This window comes from Pogoniulus pusillus, chromosome Z (genome assembly GCF_015220805.1).
Source record: "Pogoniulus pusillus isolate bPogPus1 chromosome Z, bPogPus1.pri, whole genome shotgun sequence".
NCBI classification, from domain to species: Eukaryota; Metazoa; Chordata; class Aves; order Piciformes; family Lybiidae; genus Pogoniulus; species Pogoniulus pusillus.
This window is the reverse complement of record NC_087309.1, coordinates 43,631,674-43,653,603: the sequence shown is the minus strand read 5'-3', so window position 1 is coordinate 43,653,603 and position 21,930 is coordinate 43,631,674. Positions and strand designations below refer to the sequence as shown.

The window sequence follows — 21,930 nt, the reverse complement described above, 5'->3', positions numbered from 1 at the left end:
AGTATGACGGAAGAGTAGAAATTCGAAGAATATTTTTTACTTCTTTGGTGAAAATTTGTATTTCAGTCCTTCATCTAAAGAAAGGTTAAATAGTGAAAGCTAAAGTCTTTCTAAAACAGTATCTTTAGTTGAGTCAAAGGAGAAATTAGTGTTAAACTCAGATGTGCACTACTCATGAACATTTATGGACATACAATTAATTTGTAATTAGGTGTTTATTTGAAACTTATATACTAAATTAGTAAGACATGATAGGGCACATTCTGAATTTATAAATAGTCATGCACAGTGCTAAACAACTTTCTGGTATCAGATTTGTAAATGACAGTGTGGGGAATAGTTTTGAGTTTTCTCCAGTGTCACACTACTTCTTTACATACTTTATTGCTGCAGATGGGTGAATTTGCATGAGTGGTTCTGAATGTTTATGTGTATTAGAAACTTTAACTGAGTGTGACTACACTTGTGTATTTATAGTAATAAAAAATGCTAATCTGGGTAGATTGTGCAGTGCTTCTCAATGAGGATTTGTAAAATTCAGTGCACTGAAATACTTTGCAGTTTATGTGTATAGAGTATAAAAAAGTATTTGTGGAGGAATAGTTGAATACAATAAACAGTTTCAACACTGGAGTTTAGCATCATGCTTCACTGTTAAATTCAATGTGTGCTTACATGATCCAACAGCCAGTGTCTGCTTAAGTGCTATGTTATAAAAGTATAATTTCATATTTAAATATAAACCCAAGGATTAGCAAACTGAAATAAGTTTCTCTTTAAATGTTAATTTGGGATTTCAGAAAAATACTGCAAAACTGAGAAAACTGACTAGGAGTTTTCTTGCACTTCGGATTTCTCCATGGAACAATAGAGAAAACGTTTCCTTTAAGAAGGCTTTTCTTTCAGCATCTAACTTCTGTGTCACATTTGGCTGTATATACCAAGCACCTGTAAATTACAGTTGTGTTGGTTTTATTGCATAAAATTTACTATCTCAATCTCACTGTTTTCCTAGTAATAAGTTTCATTTTCTGGCAGAGCTAATTGCACAGTCCCCTTTAAAATTATGTATGTGTTGCTTTGCCCAAACTTGCTTTTTTTCATGCCTGACGTAGGACTGCTGGATGATGACTTTATTGTAAGCCACTAATTGCATTTGTATCACCGAGTTAAGGCCTTCGTTAGCACACATGCAGATCAACAAGTATATCATATTCCTTCTGAATGCTATATAGATTGCATTTCTTCTCACATTCTCTTCCTTCAGGAATTCTTTCTTCTGTTTTGCTAACAGAACAGTTTTTCTTCTGATAAGCAACCAGATCTTAATTCTTTAATCTGATTCTCTAGCTGCCTCAAGTGGAAAGCTCATGTATTCTTATTTATTGCAGTAGATATAAATGGAACACTTGCTCCCTTTCCAAACATAACATTTTGCTCTTTTGGGTACATTGAAGACTGCCCCTCAAGTATCACAGCCCTTGGTGGTGCAGTGTTATGGAACACTTGAGTTAGATATGTCTTTTATTTTCTCTGAGAGCTTGTCGTCACTATCCTGTTAACTTGAGATGCAAGTCAAATTGTGCCCCAAAATGATTCTTGTTTTACGAAGGAAAACAGAAGATTTTGAAAGTCAGAGCATACCTGTGAAACATTTTAAAGCAGTTATCAGGCAGTGTGATTCCTACATGGAACCTGGACTGATTTCACAGATCTGCGTTTTGATCATAGTTGAGATACAAACAAGGTATGTAATATAGACTTGGGCAATTAATTTTGCCCCTCTGTCCTTCTGTGTCTGCTGGAATATGGATATTTTAGGTGATGGACTCTCTCTTAATCCAATGTTCTGCAGTAAATAGCACTAGAGACTGAATTTCTTGTAAATTGCTGTAGTGTGTGTAATTAACTCAGATGACAACTAGTGACCGAACTTCTATAGAAATGTACCCCCAAAAAATCTATGAGAAATTAGTTTTTTAGAAATATAATGATATTCATATTGCTCACTGCCTTACTCTATTGCTCTATAGTATTACCAAAAGTCATTATTTGACTGATAAGCATGGTAAGTTTATCTAAAGTGAATTTCTAGCTGTTCTTTTTTGCAGAGAGCTATGCTGATAGCACCTCTGACTAAATTAATGCAACTCTGTTTGAAATCTTGCTTTCTCCAAAAGACTGAGGATTTTTTTCTACTTGATCTTCATCTGTAAAGACTGATAGAATTTATAGCTGGGTTCTTTTGATGTGGCACATTTGAATGATTGATGTCTGGAAGACATGTTTGCTAAGAATAATTGGCTTCTGCATTGTGGAGCAGCTTCAATATTGTGAATTTGGCAGTAAATGATTTGAGTGTGCATCACTCCATGGTCCAGTTCATGGCTCTTCACAACACAAGGAGGTAAAGTCTTTACAATATCTAATGTCTTAGGGGTATTTTGTTTGCTTGTTTGTTTTTAATTCAAAATTGCAACCTCATTTATGCTGGAATGATCTGATACAGTCAGATCAGTACTGGGCCGTAGAGTGAGCTGGTTAGGGGAAGTGATTCTCTTGTTCTGATTTGGTTGCTTGCTTGATTTTTTTTTTTTTTTTTTTTTTTTTGGGGGGGGGGGGGGATGGGGAAGAGGAAATCATAAAACGTTTGTGATATAAATTATTTGCAAAGCAAATAATCATACAATTTGCAAAAGATATTACAATTCCTCTTAAACATCAATATTTATTATTTATTTTTATGAAGCCTGAGATAACTTTACAGGTTATGTGAAACCTGTTTTTTGCCTTGCACATTTCAGTACTTTGACCATTTGTCTAATCATAGGGGAGCACAAAGCTTGTCATGTTTGCTTGACAGATTTACGTATTTAACTTCTCACTTGTGACTTTTAATTAAGTTGTTTTTGTATGTTTTACTATATTTATATAAACAAGTGTAAGCTATGTGTCATTCTTTAGCTCCAGAAAATCATTCTGCCACTATTAAAATCACTAATACTTACTTGATGGCTAGGATCTAATCCTTTTTTTTTCCTGTTGCATAGGCTTACTGTTTTAAAGGACACAGCACAAAACATTCTTCTTTCTTTTTTTTTTTTTTTTTCATTTCTTTGCACTAGACCAAATGGAATATAAAGCAGAGCACTTGTCTGCATTTAAGGTTGAAACAGGTTATGAAATCCATTAAGATAAACATGTGATTTAGAGCACTACCTTCATTATGTGACAAAGCTTTAGAGTGGTTTACTTAATATTCAGAGCTTGATTTAATATTTCTTATGGCAGAAAGTTCAGGTCCTTTTTCTTGTACCAGCTTGCTATGAGTTTTTTGATTGTTTGTTTGTTGGGTTTGGGTTTGGGTTGGGTTTTTTTTGGTGTTTTTTTTTTTTTAATTGAGTAAACATTCCTTTAGAAATAATCCATTTGGAATGTCAAAAGTCTGAAACTCTTAACAAAGCCACAATGTACAACTTTCCAGATGGTATGAGAAGCTGCTCTGCACACTAATGTGCACTACACACTGTATTTCTTGTAGAAAGTTTCCAAAAACGTAGCCTTTAAAATAGTAGTTCTTAAATATAATTTAGGGGGCAAAAAACAGAGAAGGAGGTATATATACAACTTTTTCAAATGTTAGCTGCATGTTGGATGATAATTCTTGGAAACAAAAAGAGGTAATTTGAGGTATAGAATCATAGAATCAGTCAGGGTTGGAAGGACCACAAGGGTCATCTAGTTCCAACTCCCCTGCCATGGGCAGGGACACCCTACTGTAGATCAGGCTTGCCACAGCCTCATCCAGCCTGGCCTTGAACACCTGCAGGGATGGAGGTGTATAAACGCCTCAAGAAACTGTGATATAGTAGCAGTTTATTTTTAAAATCCTAATCCTTCTGACGACTTTGCAGAGTGGCTTCTCAGTAAAATTCTTGTTTGTTGCAATCAGTGGGACTTCTGTGCCAGAATTTACTGAAGCTGGGGCTTTAACTGCTGTTCTTTATCTGTTGAAAAGTTTTACAATCTAATAACTGTTGCTCAGTTTATAAGAATTTCCCTTTTGGAAAATTCATTGCCTCATTCTGGAATCTGGCCAAGTTGTGTATCTCTTCTAATTTTATAGCTTATCTTATTCTTTTTCAATCATATTATTTATACTTCATTGAATTTCGTTCTACATCAATGCCTTTGAAAACAATCAAACAAAACATTCATCATAAACTGTAATTGGTAATTTTTAAATCCTGGGAGGCTTGCCTCCAGTACACACATGAAACTTACTGTGTATGCTGCCATCACAAGAAAAAAATACTTCTTTTAAGAAGCATTAATTCTTCATTGCAGAGCTATGAAGTAGAGTCTAAGGGACCCACATTTTTTCCTTGGAGCTTCCACTTCCTCTTACTTCTGGAGATACACTGACTGCTAGTTTCTCTTCCTTTCATCTATTACATAACCTTCCTTTGTAATTAAAAGGATACTGTATGTTTGTGTTGCCCTTACCAGAAATTACTTGTGTTTTCCTCTTTCTGGAATGATGTTGGTCAGCTGTCCTGTTGTGCCTCTTTTCATCACCCATTTCTCACTTTCCTTATATCTCAAAAACTTAGTTCATGCAATAGCTGGTTTCAAATGCTTTCATTTTTCATGATATTCAAGCTCTCTCCCCTCAGAAAACAATCAGCAGTAGTGCATTTTTTGCAAGTTTAAATATTAAAAAGATTAAATTCCTACAATACGAAAGGCACACCTTTTAAAAATTATGTTTACCTTACTTTGCAATATCAACATTTTAACTGAAAGTTGTTGCTTTTTTTTTTTTTTTTAATGTCTGTTCATCCCTGATCAAAATTTGACAGACCTGTGTTTTGTTTACACAGGTTGATTCCATCAGTAACATGTAGGGGAGCTCTGCTCCATGCAGCTGCTGATGCTCTAATTGTTGCAGGAGAAATACAGTGTTGGCTGCCAGGACACAAGGTGGTTTATTCTAATTTCAAAATGCAATTGCTGGAAATGTTGAAGTGCACACATGGATTTTGTAACTGAAACTAAAACTGTTACTCAAATTTTCCTTCTTCAAAAAAACCCAAACTTTTAAATTACTTTCATGGTTCAATTTTATCTTTTATTTTCACATTGCCTTTTTTCCCCCTTCCTATTTATGTTATGATCTATACTTATTAGATGTTATCTGTCTTTTATATTGTCCTCTTCAGAGCATTTTTGATCTATCCTTAGAAATATGGCATATGCAAATTTTGCACTATCTAGTTTTGTAGTTTTGGATCTGAAGGAAGGACTACCAAGTACATGAGTGACATCCCATCAACAGCATCTCTGTAACCTCTGGGAGAGGCATGGATATGCCAGAGATTTCTCTCTGCCTTTGCAACTCTTTAAAAAAATTACAAATACTATTTTTAAGTTTATTCTACTTTTTTGTTGGATTCAAAGATTCTTTAGAAACTTTAGAATTCACTTACACCTCAAAGAAGAATGTGAGTTAGGTATTTGGGTTTGCTTTTTTTTTTTTTTTTTAATAACATCTCTATTTCATAAAATGGCTCTACCATCTGTTATTTACCACTGGTTCTTGGCTTCTCAGCACCAACACCACAAAAGTGGCTTAGGTGGTCAATACAGAAAGTACAGCCAGATCCTATATTTTCTTGGATCTTTTACTTGAAAGAGCTGACTTGCATCACAACGGCGCATCTCCAACACTGAATGCATTAATACGTGGAGAAAATACCTTACCTGCTTAGGAGTATTTTCCTTACAGAAATAAAAATGCTGTTGCTGTGGCCTGTATTTTCTTATGTTTGCCTTTACCACATTTGATCTGCTTGTAAATAGAAAGATCACTTTGTTTCCTAGATGTTATCCTGCTCTTACGAGAAAATTCTCTGTGAGAGCTCAAAGTAAAGCTGGGCATCTTCTATGTGTATATCACTGCCATGGTCAGTATCACAGAAGCAGGCACATCCTTGTAGGGTACTGAAACTGGATTTCATAAAGGGAAGAAATAAAAAGAAAGGATTGAGGACTCTTACTGATTGAATTTGGTGAAAATGAAGGGAAAACAAACAAGCAAACAAAATTAAACAAAACAACAACAACAAATAAAAACCCAAACCCCAATTTATCCAGAATTCTTATGATGATATTGAAAAACTCCAATAAACACACAAAATCAGATTTTTTAAATTATTATTTTTAGAAAATAGATGGTTCTGCAAGCAGCAGGCTTAGCAATGCTTAGTGTCCTATGGATTTATTTCTGACTATCAGATTCCTTTCTTTCTAATAGATATAACTTTCAGTGGAAGTTTACTCTATCAATGCATAGCCCTTTCTTTGCATTTTCTCTGTGCTTTAGAGGCATCGTGAGCACACTCTACATCTCCAGGTGTCATGGAGGGGATTTCTCTATTCCTCCTCTGTTACGGGGAGGTGAGAAATTAATTTGAGGCTGTATTATTTTTTAATAAAATTATTTATTAAAATTAATATTTACAAATGTGTACCACCCCCAACCACTATGAAATCAGGTTTGTTATGCAATTTATGAAAACAGCTTGGGATATATTTACAGGGATTGATTATTAAATGGAAATATCAAATTATCAACAACTATAGACAGAGAGAAATTCCCTTAGGCTTAATGCCTCTTAACAACTATACTGTCTGCCCAGCAAGGGCTGAAACTGAGTGTGCTCTAAAGGTAGAGGTAACTTATGTTACAAAGGAATTAAAGCTTGCTTAGATGTGTTGCTCTCAAATATTAATCATTAATCACCCTCCCGGGATTGTCACAGCGTGTGCCCAGTATTTGGGGTCTTAGTGAAGGCTGGAGTCTGTCCCGGCTTGCAGGGGAATTGATAAGTGTTTCCAGTCTCTGGGTTAAATTGGATTTTCTCTAACCTTCTCTCCTGGGGTGAAGTGGTCTCTGCCTTGGAGCTGTTGCTTCTTCTGTATGCTGTGTCCAGGGATGACCAGCTGGCAGATTTTCCCAGGTGCAGGAGAAGGATTTGTCCATGTAGCTTCTGACACGGTCTCGCAGCTAGCAGGCTGTGTTTGCAGGTTTGCAGACAGTCTGAGGGTCTGCTGGGCCTGGATCTTTCCAGACTTACAGAACAGCTGGCAAGCAGGGTCTATGCCGTGCTGCAGGGAGACGATCTCCGTAGATAAATGCAAGGCAGCAAGCCAGTCTGTATGGCTGCTCTTGAGCTTAAGCAGGGGGCTCTCAGCTCCCCATATATGTATGAAGTGCAGGCGTGCATGCGCTCTGCTTCTCAAAGGGTTCGCAGACAGCTTAACTGTGCCTTGAGATCAATGCATGAGGTCTGAGCCTCAGTAATGCTTGCAAGTGAGTAAGGCCTGACCTGTGTCTAGGCCATGCAAGCAGGTCAGGGCAGCAGGGTGCTGCTGTGGATCAGAGCTGAGTCTGAATGCTCTCAATGCTCTGAACTTCTGAACAGTTTGAACCATCTGACCACGTGGTGCTGCTATGCATCCCTCTTTATAGACTCTGGGCCAAGATTCGTGGCTCATTTGGACATCTAAAGTGACCAATCAGGCTGGCAGTAAGCCAAACCTTACCCCAATAGGCAGTAGATGTTTGCCTGGACCCTCCCAATAGGAGATTACCTGGGCGGACCCCAGGGGCACACGGGCTGGGTGTGTGTGTGTTACACGACCTGTTTAATGCCTCATGGGTCCTGGCAGAAGAAAATGTCCAGGCATGTAGAGGCATAGGGAAGCCTCAGTTTTGGGGCTGCTGCCCCTCCACCACACCGGGTTAATAAAGATTTTCCTTTTTGTTGATTACTTATTTTCAAGAAAGCTTAGCAGAATCTAGTCTGTTTGAAACCTCTACACTTCTGTTAGGTTTGGTTGAAGCTGATAAAGAGATTGAAATATAGGCAGACATCAAAAAAAAAAAGTATTTTGCTCTTCTAGAGCAACACCATGGTGTATAGACAAGTCCTCAGAAGGTTTCATTTCTTATTTTTTATAGGGTTGCTTGCTTGGGGTTTTTTGTTTGTTTGTTTGTGGTTTTGTTGCTGTTGTTGGTGTGGAGTTTTTTCCCAGATCATAGAGATGGTTTGTGAAACCCCTAATTTTAAAGGTAATTCTGGTGAAAAAAAGTGTACTCTCTCTTGTTGTGTTATCACATGTAACTAAGAACTGTTCTATTAGTACAGATTAATTAAACAAGAGATAAAATACTTTTAATAGTTCCTGCATAAATATCACTGCAACAAAATGTCTATTTAAGAGACTTTATAGTCTTGCACAATTCTGTGGTAAAGCTGCCAATGTTCATTGTGTCATCTTGTGAGAAGTAATTTTCTGCTAAATAAATAGAGCAAAAAGAAGCACCATTGCTCTCAAGCTGCAGTCATGAGACTTGAGAACTAAGGAATGCCAGAGTTGTCTTTTTGAGCTTTTAGGGAAACACCCCTATTTAAAGGCATAGGCAAATGTTCTCTTTCAGATTCTATTCACATGGGTTACTACAGGCTGCTAAAAGTTAGTGCTCAGATTTGTTTCTCAATGTCGTAATTCCTTTGTATGCTTCACAATACACTGCACACAAACTCTGCTAATTTATATCAGAAAAGCAAATTAAACAGCTTGACCTGTCTTAGACTGTTTTTGTTTTGGACATACTAGTTCTCGTAAAACTTTTCTACCAACAATATGTTGAAATTAGTAGTAGCAAGGAGCTATTAATTAGCAGATTTGGGCTGTGTTGGAAAAGACTTTAAGATCATCAGGTCCGGCTAGTATATACTTAGCTCTACCAAGTCTGATGCTAAACCATGTCCTTAGCACCTTATCTATGCATCTTCTAAGCACTTCAAGGGAGGTCATTCAACCCCCTCCATGGGGAGTCTATCGCTTATTGTGACAGTGCACAGTATCATGCATCAACCTCCTGATTCGATGCCCAGGTACTGCATTGGCTGTTAAACTCTTTTTGTAACGTGGCCAGTTGCTTGAAGAGTTCTTCTAGCTGCGCACTTGCACTGATGACATCCACCTCTGCCTTTGGACTTCCACATTCTGGAGTTTAAAGCAAGTTTGGTTTTGTGCAGCTCTTTCACTTCTTGGAGACTCAGTCTGAGTACAGGTATACACATAGGAAGGTTTAAATCACTTTCATCTGACTTTCAGTCACAACTTTGAAGATGCTTCTAAATTGGGAGTTGATGTTCTTTCCTCTCAATTGACACTAAGCTATGGTAGTTAGTAGGCAATCACATGGCTGGCAGTTTAGAATATTACAATACATTGGTCAAGATAGAAACTTGGTGTTTGTAGACATGGCTGGCTTGCAGGAAGAATATTGCTAGCTAAACTGGTCTTGTCGCTTCAGGCCGGTCCTAAACACCTTAACACCTTTAAAGGAAGGTACTGCATTGACGTTCTTATTAAACACTATTATTATTTCTTTCAAAAGAAATGCCATTTTATTTTATTTAAAAATGTAATAATGGCCCATTTCAAGTTGCAGCAAAAATTGAGAGAGCTGCACAGCACTGCTGTCAAGTTCCTGCTGGCAACTGCTGCAATAAAGACCATCATGGCCTAAGAAAATAATTATTCCTTTTTTACTTTCATGAAGAAATAGTCTTTATTAAGGTCAGACTTGCTGTAGTAAACTCTGATAAATGTTATTCTGTAAGTGCACACAGATAGAAACTGTTTTCTATATCGTTAATAGAAAAATGTTTGTAATTACTGACAAAATATTTATCTGTTTAGAGGCAGTATTAGTAGAGGGTGGAATAGAATAAAAAAATATAGAATCGTAGAATCAACCAGGTTGGAAGAGACTTACAAGATCTTCCAGTCCAACCTATCACCCAATCCTATCCAGTCAACTAGACCATGGCACTAAGTGCCTCATCCAGGCTTTTCTTGAACACCTCCAGGGATGGTGCCTCCACCACCTCCCTGGGCAGCCCATTCCAATGCCAATCACTCTCTCCGTGAAGAACTTCCTCCTAACATCCAGCCTATACTTCCCCTGGCACAACTTGATACTGTGTCCCCTTGTTCTGTTGCTGGTTGCCTGGGAGAAGAGACCAACCCCCACCTGGCTACAGTGTCCCTTCAGGTAGTTGTAGACAGCAATGAGGTCACCCCTGAGCCTCCTCTTCTTCAGGCTAAACACCCCCAGCTCCCTCAGCCTCTCCTCATAGGAGAATTGAGGAGCCCAGAACTGGACACAGGACTCAAAAGTACTCAAGGTGTGGCCTGACCAGTGCTGAGTGCAGGGGAAGAATAACCTCCCTCGTCCTCCTGGCCACACTGTTCCTGATGCAGGCCAGGATGCCATTATGTGAATTTTTTTTTTTTAAAAAAGGTATTCTTCTCTGACAACTTTTAACAGGGGGTATTTCCTTTGATTAAACCCTTCCTGCTAGCAGAAAATCCAGAGATTACTTCTACCAGATTTCCCAGGTCTGGGCAATTGATTAGTCTCTTACTGCAATGGTTGTATATTGCTGCTGCCTTCATACCTTGAGTTTCAGAACTTTAATGGCTTTACACTTAGCTCTGTATTTTGGGTTGGTAGGACAGACAGTGAGGTGCTTATGTAGGATACTGGGACAGACCTACAGATTTCAGCTGCAGGTTTGTATACAGAGAAGAAAGGAGTTATCCATTGTGAAAATACAGTTGTTTGTGTTTCTTTAGGTATGTTAAGCTATTTCCTTTGAAATCCATGGAGATGAGAAATCTTACATGAATTATGTTTTGAAACTAGGAGAGCTCCAGCTCACCTTAAAAGATGATTAACAATTTATTTTTTTTAATTGAAAAAAAAGGAAGAGAACCTGTTGACCTGTTGACTCTTTCCACAGAATTCTCCAGAATTAACTGGATTATTAATTACTATAATGCATCTTTTCTGTTCTTGCCCGTCTTTTGATTACTTGTGTTTGATCTACCTAAGAGTAAGGGACAGGTCATCAGTTAATATGAAACATATTCATATTACATAAATCAGTGCCAAGTGTTTGGAATGGGGCTTGCGGAAGAAAATATAAGGGAAAAAAAATCCTTCTGTGGGTTTCAGAGAAATCAAGTGTTAATTAATATTGTGAAAGAGATGAAATTTACTGTAAAGGAAAGACTGAAACAAAGCAGTGTTAGTCAAGTTTTCAACTTGATGCATGGAGGAACATGTTGACATTTCTTGTGGTTTTGTTGAATGACATTTGTCCCTTACCTACCTATTGTCCAAAACAAACCATTTCCCCGCTTGGCTTTTTCACAGCCACAGAAACAGTGACTGATACTTACATTGTCAGCCTGAGGGTTAATAGTCTCTGAGATAACTTCCCAAGGCAATATGACACAGAATTGTAGCAGAAATAATGATTGACTCATTGTCCAGAGTAAAGAGATTATGTGACTAACACAGTTCATCCAGTTTAAACTATAGGTTTCTTATATATGGAATAATTCTAATAATAGTGGGGCATATTTGACTTCCAAATGAGTATTTATGCTCCCTACAAAAGCCAAAATCGAACCAGTGAAAACAGTATTATCTTAAATCCAGGATCAGTAGGAATGAGATAGTTCTTTAAAAAACCTAGAGAAGAGTCATAGTTCTGATGTATATATGCACTATTTATAATCTAATGAGATCTAATCCTGAATGGAGCACTATTTTGAATATATTAACAAACAATTACAATAAACAAGCAAAAAAAATTAAATAGTAAAGAATTGCTTTATAAAAGTCAAACTAAACTTTTCTATATCTTTAGTCTTATAATTTGTAGGCAAAAGAAGATTATTCACTCCTTCAGCAATGTCAGAGATAAATGTGGAATTTCACAGGAGATACAACAGATTACTGCATTTTGATTCAGCACGTACTGGGAATAATCCATCAAAAGCAAACATTCAGACAGGAACTTCACATTTTTCCATTATCTTTAGTAAGGTGCAAGAATACACCATTATGGAGTATTCTGCTAGCCCAAAGGCTGATTCTGGCATTACTTGATTCAATGAGGAAACATTAAATAATAAATAAATATTGAAGCTAAAAGTGATGTTTATTCGCTGTCTCTGATCTTAGTTTAAGGAACAGTACAAAAGTGTATCTGCCTTGTGCCATGTAAGTACACCTTACCTAACTGGGTATGAAGTGAAGAACCATAGAATCACAGAATCAACCAGGTTGGAAGAGACTTACAAGATCTTCCAGTCCAACCTATCACCCAGCCCTAGCCAGTCAACTAGACCAAGGCACTAAGTACCTCAGCCAGGCTTTTCTTGAACACCTCCAGGGACAGTGACTCCACCACCTCCCTGGGCAGCCCATTCCAATGTCAATCACTCTCTCTGGCAAGAACTTCCTCCTAACATCCAGCCTATACTTCCCCTGGCACAACTTGAGACTGTGTCCCCTTGTTCTGTTGCTGGTTGCCTGGGAGAAGAGACCAACCCCCACCTGGCTACAGTGTCCCTTCAGGTAGTTGTAGACAGCAATGAAGTCACTCCTGAGCCTCCTCTTCTTCATACCAAATAACCCCAGCTCCCTCAGCCTCTCCTCACAGGGTTTGTGTTCCAGGCCCCTCACCAGCTTTGTTGCCCTTCTCTGGACATGCTCCAGCACCTCAACATCTCTCTTGAATTGAGGGGCCCAGAACTGGACACAGGACTCAAGGTGTTGCCTGACCGGTGCTGAGTACAGGGGAAGAATAACCTCCCTCGCACTACTGGCCACACTGTTCCTGATGCAGGCCAGGATGCCATTGGCTCTCTTGGCCACCTGGGCACACTGCTGCCTCATCTTCAGCCTACTATCTATCAGTACCCCCAGGTCCCTTTCTTCCTGGCTGCTTTCCAGCCACTCTGTCCCCAGCCTGTCGTGCTGCTTGGGGTTGTTGTGGCCAAAATGTAGAACCCTGCACTTGGCCTTGTTAAATCTCATCCCATTGGTCTCTGCCCACCCATCCAGCCTGGCCACGTCCCTCTGCAGGGCTCTCCTACCTTCCAACAGATCAACACCTGCTCCCAGCTTGGTGTCATCTGCAAACTTACTGATGCTGGACTCAATCATATCATAAAAGGGCTATCACCCTTTCTGTTGCTTGTAGGAAGGAAGATGAAAATGGATATTACTATGTTTCTCCTTTAGTTTTGTTGGATAGAGAGCAGGCTTCCTGATACCAAACTGGGGCAGGGGTTAGAACTTTGCTTTCTTCTGCAATCTACAGGGCCTTAAAATAAAGCCTGCCTACAGCTACTCTTTCTGGCCATCAGTTCATTTAGTTTATCTTAACAAGATCATGCAAATCTGTTCTAAATTAGCATTACTATCAGAAACAGTTGGGACAATTTTAGAATGCTTTTCTTAGGAAATAGGTGTTTATTACTATCAGCCACATACTAACTTCTGAAATCACTGACCACCCTAAATCTAATAATGAGGCTGTGATTTATGGAATTTATCCTATATAAACTATGTAAAAATGTTTAAATAGCAGCTTGTGAACACTCTTTTAAGAAAAAAACCACACATTTATTTTTAGATGCAAGCTCTATATCGAGAAGAGACAATATGAAGATACTAACTCTTAGAAAGCTTTCATTCCGCTTCAAATTTTATCGGTCACCAGGAATTCTACTGAGGTTTCTTTGGCAAACTTTTTAAGATAATGTATGCTCAGACTGCACTGTTGAGCATTCCAAAGTTCAGAATTCAAATCAATGAGGACACCAAAATGCTTAAGGAATTAGATTTTGTTAGTTTTGGTACTTGCAGATACCTTTTTTGTTATTATTATGCAGTAATTTCTGAATATGCATTTGTAAAGTTTTCCAGGAGCTCTTAAAATCCAACAAGGATCCTGACATTCTTTCCCAGAGACTCCCAGTTTTCACATTTTATTTTGATGTAAATTTCCTGTAGGCAATAAAGATTTTATGACAAAACAGACTTTCTAGATCTTGAAGTTATAGAAGTCTTAGGTAAAACTGGTAGCAATCTGCTTAAAAGTGAATTTAATATTTTTTAATGGGCTTGTATTGTTTTAAGAAAGACTTGAGCTATTCCCTTGTATTCTGATCATATGGTCTAAGAAAGTAGGATAGCAAATTTGTTAGTAAGCCATTTTAACAGTAAAGTCTACAGATGCAAATTTCATTATTTATATTTTCTGTTTTCATCATAATGCCCACAATAATATGTATGGGTAGAGCTCTTCAGAAAAATCCTGAGGGGGACAAGGTAATATCCTTTAATCCCTTCTGCTGTGGTCACAGTCTATTACAGAACAGCAGTGTGGCTATTTGAACTACTCATTTCTTGCCAAAATAGCTTTTACATTTTTCAGCTGCTAGTTTAATCACAGAACGGTTGATGCTGGAAGGGACTCCTGGAGGTCATCTTCTCTAATCCCCCTGCTTAAGCAGAGCCACCTAAAGCCAGCTGATTGCCGCTGGCCTTTGAAGATCTCCAAGCATGGAGCCTCCGCAGCCTATCAAGACTACTGTGCCACTGCTCAATCACCCTTGCAGTAAGAAGTGCTTTCTTAATATTCAAAGGCAAACTCCTGTGTTCCAAGTTGTGCCCATTTTCTCTGTTTTTGTTCTTCATTGGAAATGTCTTCCCACTTCTCTCACTATGTTGAATCAATAGTAGCATCTTCCTCAGAAACAAATTGTTTTACAGCTACAGGTACCGGCTTAGTCTGGGTGGTAACATAAGAGTGGTTGTTTAGTCTGCTGGATGTTTAGTAAGAGCAAAGAGCGCATTCAGACATTCACGTTGCAGACATTTTGGTGTGCTCTTGCTCTGTTACTAAAACAGTAAATTATTTAAGTAGCTTTAAGTACTGAATGTGTACATAGATATTGCCTGCTTGGCTTCAATTAAAAAGTTGATTTTCTAATAATTTGCTGTACTACTCTGGCATTGCAAGACTGATTTAAAAAATATTCAACATATAAATACTTTAGACTTTAGAACACACTATATCATATTAGTAACTTTGTTTCAGAGCTTTTCCCAAGAACTAGTGCAAATGCTTCACAGAAAACAAACAAACAAACAAACAAAACAACAAAGGCAACAGAGGAAGCCAGTACAAGTCCCATCTCCATCCTCATGCAGTGAAACTGAACTACATAATGAGAGATACAGTTCTGTATTTGTGAGAGTCCGAAGTACCTTATTTGCTCTGAACTAACTGTAATAAGACCCTTCTAACTTCATTGCAGATATCTGCAGCCTTCCTGTTAACATGGTTTTGAAAGAATATAAACACGTGTTGTTCATACCTTTGCCTTTGTGTTAGGGTCTAAAGAGACTGTTATACGGCATATGTGAATTTCTCTGAGACCATGAGAGAAATACAAAATGTCGGGAGAAAAAATCCACCTTTTCCCCTGGATCTCCATTTAATGTGTGTTTTGTCTGTGTATTTATCTACACTATCCTTTTTTATAAGTGTAGTCAAGTTATATTGACAACTGATGCATAACTAGACTTCATCTTTTGCTCTTATTATTTAGTAGAGGTTACTGTTTCTAGAGGTCAAGGAAATAAGGCAATTTCCTTAGCCTGAGGCTAATGCTACTGGCAATACCTAAAGCATTAAGCTGGGGGAATCCCGTAGATCACATGCATAAGTCTAACAGGTACAAAGGATTTTTCTTCATTAGAGTCAAAACTTGGAGAGAGTCTCAGCATGGGATAAAATGAGTGGTTAGAGTGGAATCATCTAAACAGTTTCTGAGAAATCTGCTGCAGGTGAGCTCTCTTTCCAGATGCTCATTCCGAAGTCTGATCAAGAGCATTTTGATTCACTTGTGATTCTGGAGAGATGTTCACAAACTTCGAGATGCTAAACAAAAATATCTTTAACAATTACATTTTATCAAGAGTAAAACATACGAACGCTCCACAAAGACTTTTACATCATAATTTTTATGATTTTTTTTCAATAAAACCTAATAACAAAGTTATTGTTTTCAGTTTTAATATAGGTGACCAAGAAAAGGGATGTCAATTCTGTGCTGAAGCAGTATTGATATTGCTATGTTTATTAGAAGGTGCCAACTAGCTAAAATGTCAGCCCCTTCAACATATATGCCAACAGTTAAGATTCTAAGTACAAACACCCTCACGTACAGAAAAATTCTTAGTTTGAACCACAGAAGACTGAGATGCTGTAGTAGTATGAGAAACTGAAACTCTTGGCCCAGCAATTGTGTTGCTTCAAACTTCAAGCATATGCTATGTAAAAGAGAAAAAAAGATGGTTAGAAAATTCAGGAAAGATTTCCAGGGCCTGAGTATCACAGTAGATCTTCCACTCACCTTCATTTAGACTAACCTGGAGGTTTTCAGAGCTACTCCCAGCTGCCTGCATCCCCAAAAGAAAATACATACACCAAGCCTATCTCTTATCATGCCACTGCTCTGTGGTGACCTTGTCTTGCCTCCCATTTTTAGGCAACACCAGTGGTCAAAGCCCTTGGCTGTGCACTTTTAACTTTTTTTCCAGCCTCTTTGAGTTGTTTAGACAATCTCAACAGATGGGACAGCAATGAAAGAGCCTGTACTTAGCTTTTCCTTCTGCTGTTCTGAAATTCTTTAAAGCACTGCAAAAGTTAGTTATGAATACACTTCAGCATTAGTAGAAATGTCTTATATTGCTTTTTGTTCTCTGGAAACAGTAGGACACTGCACATGAAAGGCATGATGAACTCTTAAGTGAACACTCTTCCTAATTATTGCCATATAGGTATTTGTGCCTTTGAAAATTTTGAACACAAGTTATTTCTGAGTAAGAGTGTGAATACAGACACAGCTCTCTCTGGTGTTTTGTTAGGAGTTGTGCTAAGAATAAAGTCTTTTATAAAACAGACAGTAGAGCATCCTTTTTTGAAAAAAAAAAAAAAAAAAAAAAAAAAAGTGTGCAGTGCCAAATGGTTATGGCTGAGCTTTTTCTTTCTGGAGCCTTTCTTTTGTGGTTGCAGTTGTGTGTTTTTGTTCTAAAAGCTACATGTAATGGAATTGTTTGTTGTAATCTGTAAACTGTAAAAAAAGGGTTTGTTCCCACTTCCTTTCTTCTAAAAACATGAAATAATGTGCAAATTGTTAAAGCAAAAAGAAAAATAGAAATTTCAAAGCAGCTTTCATTTACAGAAGTTAATCTGTTTTAAGTTTTAGGACTTCATAATCTAGGGGCCAGGAGAGCAGGAGAAAGGGAGGAAGCTTAATCATGTACCTGTACCAAAAAAAACCCTGATTAGTGTATCAGTCCCGGCTGGGAATGATTATGGGGTCCTGCCTTAAAGCTAACACAGCACTCAGAAACTGTAGAGAGACTGTCAAAGCTTCGAGGCTGATAATTATTTTTTTTTTATTCTTAGCTTAGTGGTGACAGGGTGTTAGACTTGAAAAGCTGTTAACCTCGACAACATTTTCCACCACATTGTATAACAATAAAAGCGTGGGCCAAATTTAGAGCTTTAGTACTGTTTAGAAAAAAAGGCTTTCCTATGGTTGTTCTGCCCTTCAGAACTGCTGGAACAAAGCAGGCCTGCTTGTTTGATGGGTACTTTGTCACCAGTTAGAAACGCTTTTATTTCTATTTAAGCCATCAGGACTGGACTGACCTCTCTGCTATCTGAGAACTGGCAGGGGGTGCTGAATCCAGCAAGTCTTTAGCCTTCCATTGGTCACCAGATATTTATTTAGTCTGAGTGGTCAGTTGGGTCCCCATGGCAGCCACAGACTCTAAAATGTGGGAGTCAGAAACGACAGATCGTGAAAAACATCATAAGGGCAATGTGACTTCCAAGTGAGTTGACTTATTCTAGCTTCTAATATGCTTTGAGATATACTGTAAGTTGTACATTAGATAAAGATTCTTGCATGTAAGGTGCTGTTGCTAATGTACATAGCTGATATATCAATAAGAAAAATAAGTTTTAAATAGCAAAGTGAGCATTGTATTACTTTCACCCAAATACGGTACGCCTCAAGTTTATTTTGTTGTTTTGATGCTTGGAAAAGCATTACCTTCTTATTCTCAGGTATTAGAAAGGGTGTTGTTTAATTGTGAAGTGTGTGATTTTCAAGAGCTGTTGAAGGGCAGGCTGCAGACTAGCAACAAAATAACATGATACAGATTAATTTTACTGCACTTCATTATGCATTTGATCCTCAATGAAACATTTGTATAAGGGCGTCAGGTAACTATGCATATGTTAACTGGATCTCCTCTTCATCAAGAGCATTCAGTGCAGACATATTATAAAAGTTGTTTCTATTTCCAGTGTTGATCTTGAATAACTGTGAGGTCAGTAAACCAGTTATGTTCAAGATCTAGTGATCTGTGATGTCTGCTGTGTTGCAGAACATCATCGATTCTCTTTTGGTGGATAAACAGGCTGGAAAATCCTGACATTATTTGCTAGGTGAATTGTTTTGGATCAGATAGCATTCATAGTAAGTATGGCATGTGTGAATGTGATTCAATGTGGATGGGTTTTGTTGAGTACTTGTTGGTTTCATGTTTGCTGAAGTAGGAGGTTAATCATGATATAGACATTACAGAAAAATAAAAATTAAAGGTGGTTCTGCCAGTTAATCCAAACTTCTTCTCAAGCTGCCTTTTTCCAGAGTTTGATAGTTGTGAAGGAACCCAAAGTTTTTGACCATCTGCTTTGAAATATGAAAAGATGTGGGTCTAACATCCTGGTGTCGACCAGTGATGCACTGACCTGTTTGGCAGTAGTCTGTGCTGGACTGTCTTTTTTTTTTTTTTTTTTTTTTTTTTTTTTTTTAAAAAGGAGTTTTAGATATTTCTTTGTCTGATTTTTTGGTTGTCTGACATTTTGAAAATAAGGTTAAACTCATGTGAAACAAGTGAGGTAATTTAGACAGCAATAATGAACTCAATAAATAAATGTTTCTCTACCTTGGAGTTATGTTTGCATGCGGCTGATCCCGAAGCATCCATGTGAGGAGTTTCAAAACTCGATGTTTCAGATACGTGGCTTGTAAGTCTGCATGATTGGGCTTTATTAAGGTATGAGTTCAGTGTGGAGTTGTGTTTTCCCTGTGATCAGAAAAAAATGGGAGGGAAAAAGAATAAAAGACAGGTTTTCTAGGCTTGCATCATATTTCTCTGAAATGATTTTCATTTTAACACACCTCGTGCTATTACAGACTTACCAAAAAAAGGGGGGGGATGTCTTCTGCTCTGTGAATAAAACTTCTCCAGGCTTTAAGACAGTTATCTCCAACGTGACATACAGCAGTTTTTGTTAAATCGTTGCTGGGACCACAGCTCATATTGTGTTGCAGGGTCGAGTTCCCAAACTTTATTTCATCAGCCCTCTTTGTTGCTTACAGCCAGCGTGTCATACTTTGTGCACACACCCCACAGCCCGTGCTTCGGCAGGTCATCGTTACCCTCTTCCACGTGTTTCTACATCCTCCCCACGCTATAGAAACCTTTACCCATTAAGTCTCGTGGCATCCCTGTGGAACCACGGGGACGACGGCTTAGCATGGCCGGTGGGTACCGGCGGCGAGGCTGACTCCGCGCCGGGTTTTGCGGGGCTCTCCGCGAGGGAGGGAAGTGTGTGTGGAAACTCTGGCGGGTGGGTGCGGCGGGTCGCCGCTAGCAGCCGGGCTGCCGGCGGAGCTGCGACAACGGAAGCGCGAAAGCGCCGCTGGTTCACCCCTGCTCGCGCTGTCCCGCCGCCAGCAGGAGCTGCCTCCAGCTCCTACGGTCGCCGTGGGGCAGCTGCGGGACTCGGAGCCGGCTGCCCGCGGGCGGGGCGGGGCGGGCGGCGATCCCGGGCGGTGCGAAGTTTCTGCCGGCGTCGCGGCTCCACCACCCTGGTGGCTCCGCAGAGTGGACGGAGCTCTGCCGGCCGCTGCGCAGGCTGGCAATATGAGGGAGCAGTACTCATGTGTGAGCACCGGGCAGCGGAGGATGGACCCGGTGGAGCTCGTTGTTAACCCTGTGAAACGCTTGCGAACTGAGTACACCTTTCCCTGTTTCTTCGCAGAGGAGGCCTACCAAAAACTAGCTAGCGAGACCCTGGAGGAGCTGGACTGGTGCCTGGACCAGCTGGAGACCCTGCAGACAAGGCACTCCGTCAGCGAAATGGCATCGAACAAGGTAAGAGCCCGCGGCTCCGGGACTGCCGCCCCATGTCTTCCCGCCTCGGGGATCGCCTTGACCGGCGTGGGAGGGACCGGCGTGGCCGCGGAGGGACTCCGAGGTCAGGTGTGGGCTTCCCTGGCCCCGCAGCCGGGGTGCGGAGAGGCTCTGCCGGGCGAGTGGCCCCGGTGTGTGAGAAACTTGCTGCGGGAAGTAACAGTCTCCTAATGCGTGCTGGGGTGCAGAAGAGACTTTTGCTGTGGTTCATAGTTTAGAATTTCAGGACACGCTCAGAAGGAGATGTAGGTCTTAGAGAACTCCGTTGTTTCCCTGGGTGTCTCAATTTGAAAATGAAAGAGATTTGATTTGGGTATTGGCGATAATCCCTGCAGTTCCCCTTTCTTTTCACAGCGTCCCATTGTGAACTAGAGGTCTTTCCTAAAAAAGTAGAAAATAGCATGAAAATATAAAGCTGCAGGCTCAATTTTATTTGTATATAGCAATGCTATCAGCTCTGATAACACCATTTGTTATGGAAGAACGTGCTCAGCACAAGGTGCTGTCATAGAAGTCAAGACAGACACCTGAATCTAGAGGTGTGTTTCTGTGCACCCTTCCTTACTTCCCACAAGCTAAGTTTATTACCTGATGACTACAATGTGGTGTCTGCTGTGAGCTCTGTGTGTGTGCACTTGTGTTTGTTGTGCAGTTTGAAATGCTCAGAAGTATACCTTCTTTCATGATTCTGATTTGCAAACAACATGTGGCTACATTCTAGAGGTAATTTTTAAAGCCAAATGAAAAAAAAAAAGGCTTTCTTTCTTCAGAATTGATTTTTATGTCATCAGCTGAGTATCTGGGGAGCTACTTATACAATGGGAGAAAGTTTTAATGAAGTAGTCTAGTTTTACCTCTCATGTTTGCAAAAGTAGCTGTTGATTAATATTTTAGCATCTTTTAACTGTTTTAGTTGCAATTAAGATTTTTTTTTCCAAAGTCAGAAAAGAAGTGTTTTTGACTTGGCTTATACTTTCTTAAAATTCTGATGTCTTGCTTTGATAGCCCTTACCAAACATCTGCTGTTTTGTATGGACTGTTTGTAAGTCCATATTCAACTCAGCCTGCATGTAAGATGGGAGGTGTTCACTCTGTTGCATAGTTTAGTCTCATAGGATAATGTCCCTTCTTTTCCTAGTGTCTTTAAAGACGTTGAGCAGCAATTAAATTTCTGTTCTAAGAGTTACCTGCCTGACGTTGCACTGTTGCAAGAAATTTGTCTTCATTTTTTACTGCCAATTGAAAGAGCTCGTTATTTGAAATACATTGCAGATTTACCATCAAGTTAAAAAGTCAACAGTTTGGAACTGTGTTTGACAACTATTTTGATCTACTAACGCTGTTTTCAAAGGAAGTAATATCAGGCCAATGTGTAGGGCATGATCTTTTACTGCTAACAAGTGTGGACATTTACTGGTTCCCTGTCTTCTTTCACACATTCCAGAACTTTATTCAAGTATTTGTTTATTACCTCCCTACACCAGACAGGGTGTGCAGTATATTTTATCAACAGTGAATGGCTTTAGAATAAGGTAAACCCCATTGCAAAACAATACACCCCAAGTTTTGCCAAGGATATTCAGATTTTTACCTTAAGAGGATCAGTTTTTAAAATTAGAATTGACAAGTGCTTTGTTGTCTCTGAACTCTTAAGGTGCTACATTTGGTACAATGTTTTGGTTGTGTTTGTTTGTACT

General features: G+C 39.1%; 2 protein-coding genes across 5 annotated transcripts in view; one reads left to right on the top strand and one right to left on the bottom strand.

Moving 5' to 3' along the window:
• RAB3C (RAB3C, member RAS oncogene family) overlaps positions 1-21,930 on the bottom strand; it is a 448,802-nt gene that overhangs the window by 173,944 nt on the left and 252,928 nt on the right. The window lies entirely within an intron of this gene.
• The window catches only part of PDE4D (phosphodiesterase 4D), a 422,688-nt gene that overhangs the window by 350,997 nt on the left and 49,761 nt on the right, over positions 1-21,930 (top strand). For all 4 annotated transcript variants that reach the window (XM_064140535.1, XM_064140537.1, XM_064140536.1 and 1 more), the window contains one exon: positions 20,082-20,194. In XM_064140535.1, coding sequence (XP_063996605.1) covers positions 20,082-20,194 — 113 coding nt within the window. The remainder of the gene's footprint in view (positions 1-20,081; positions 20,195-21,930) is intronic.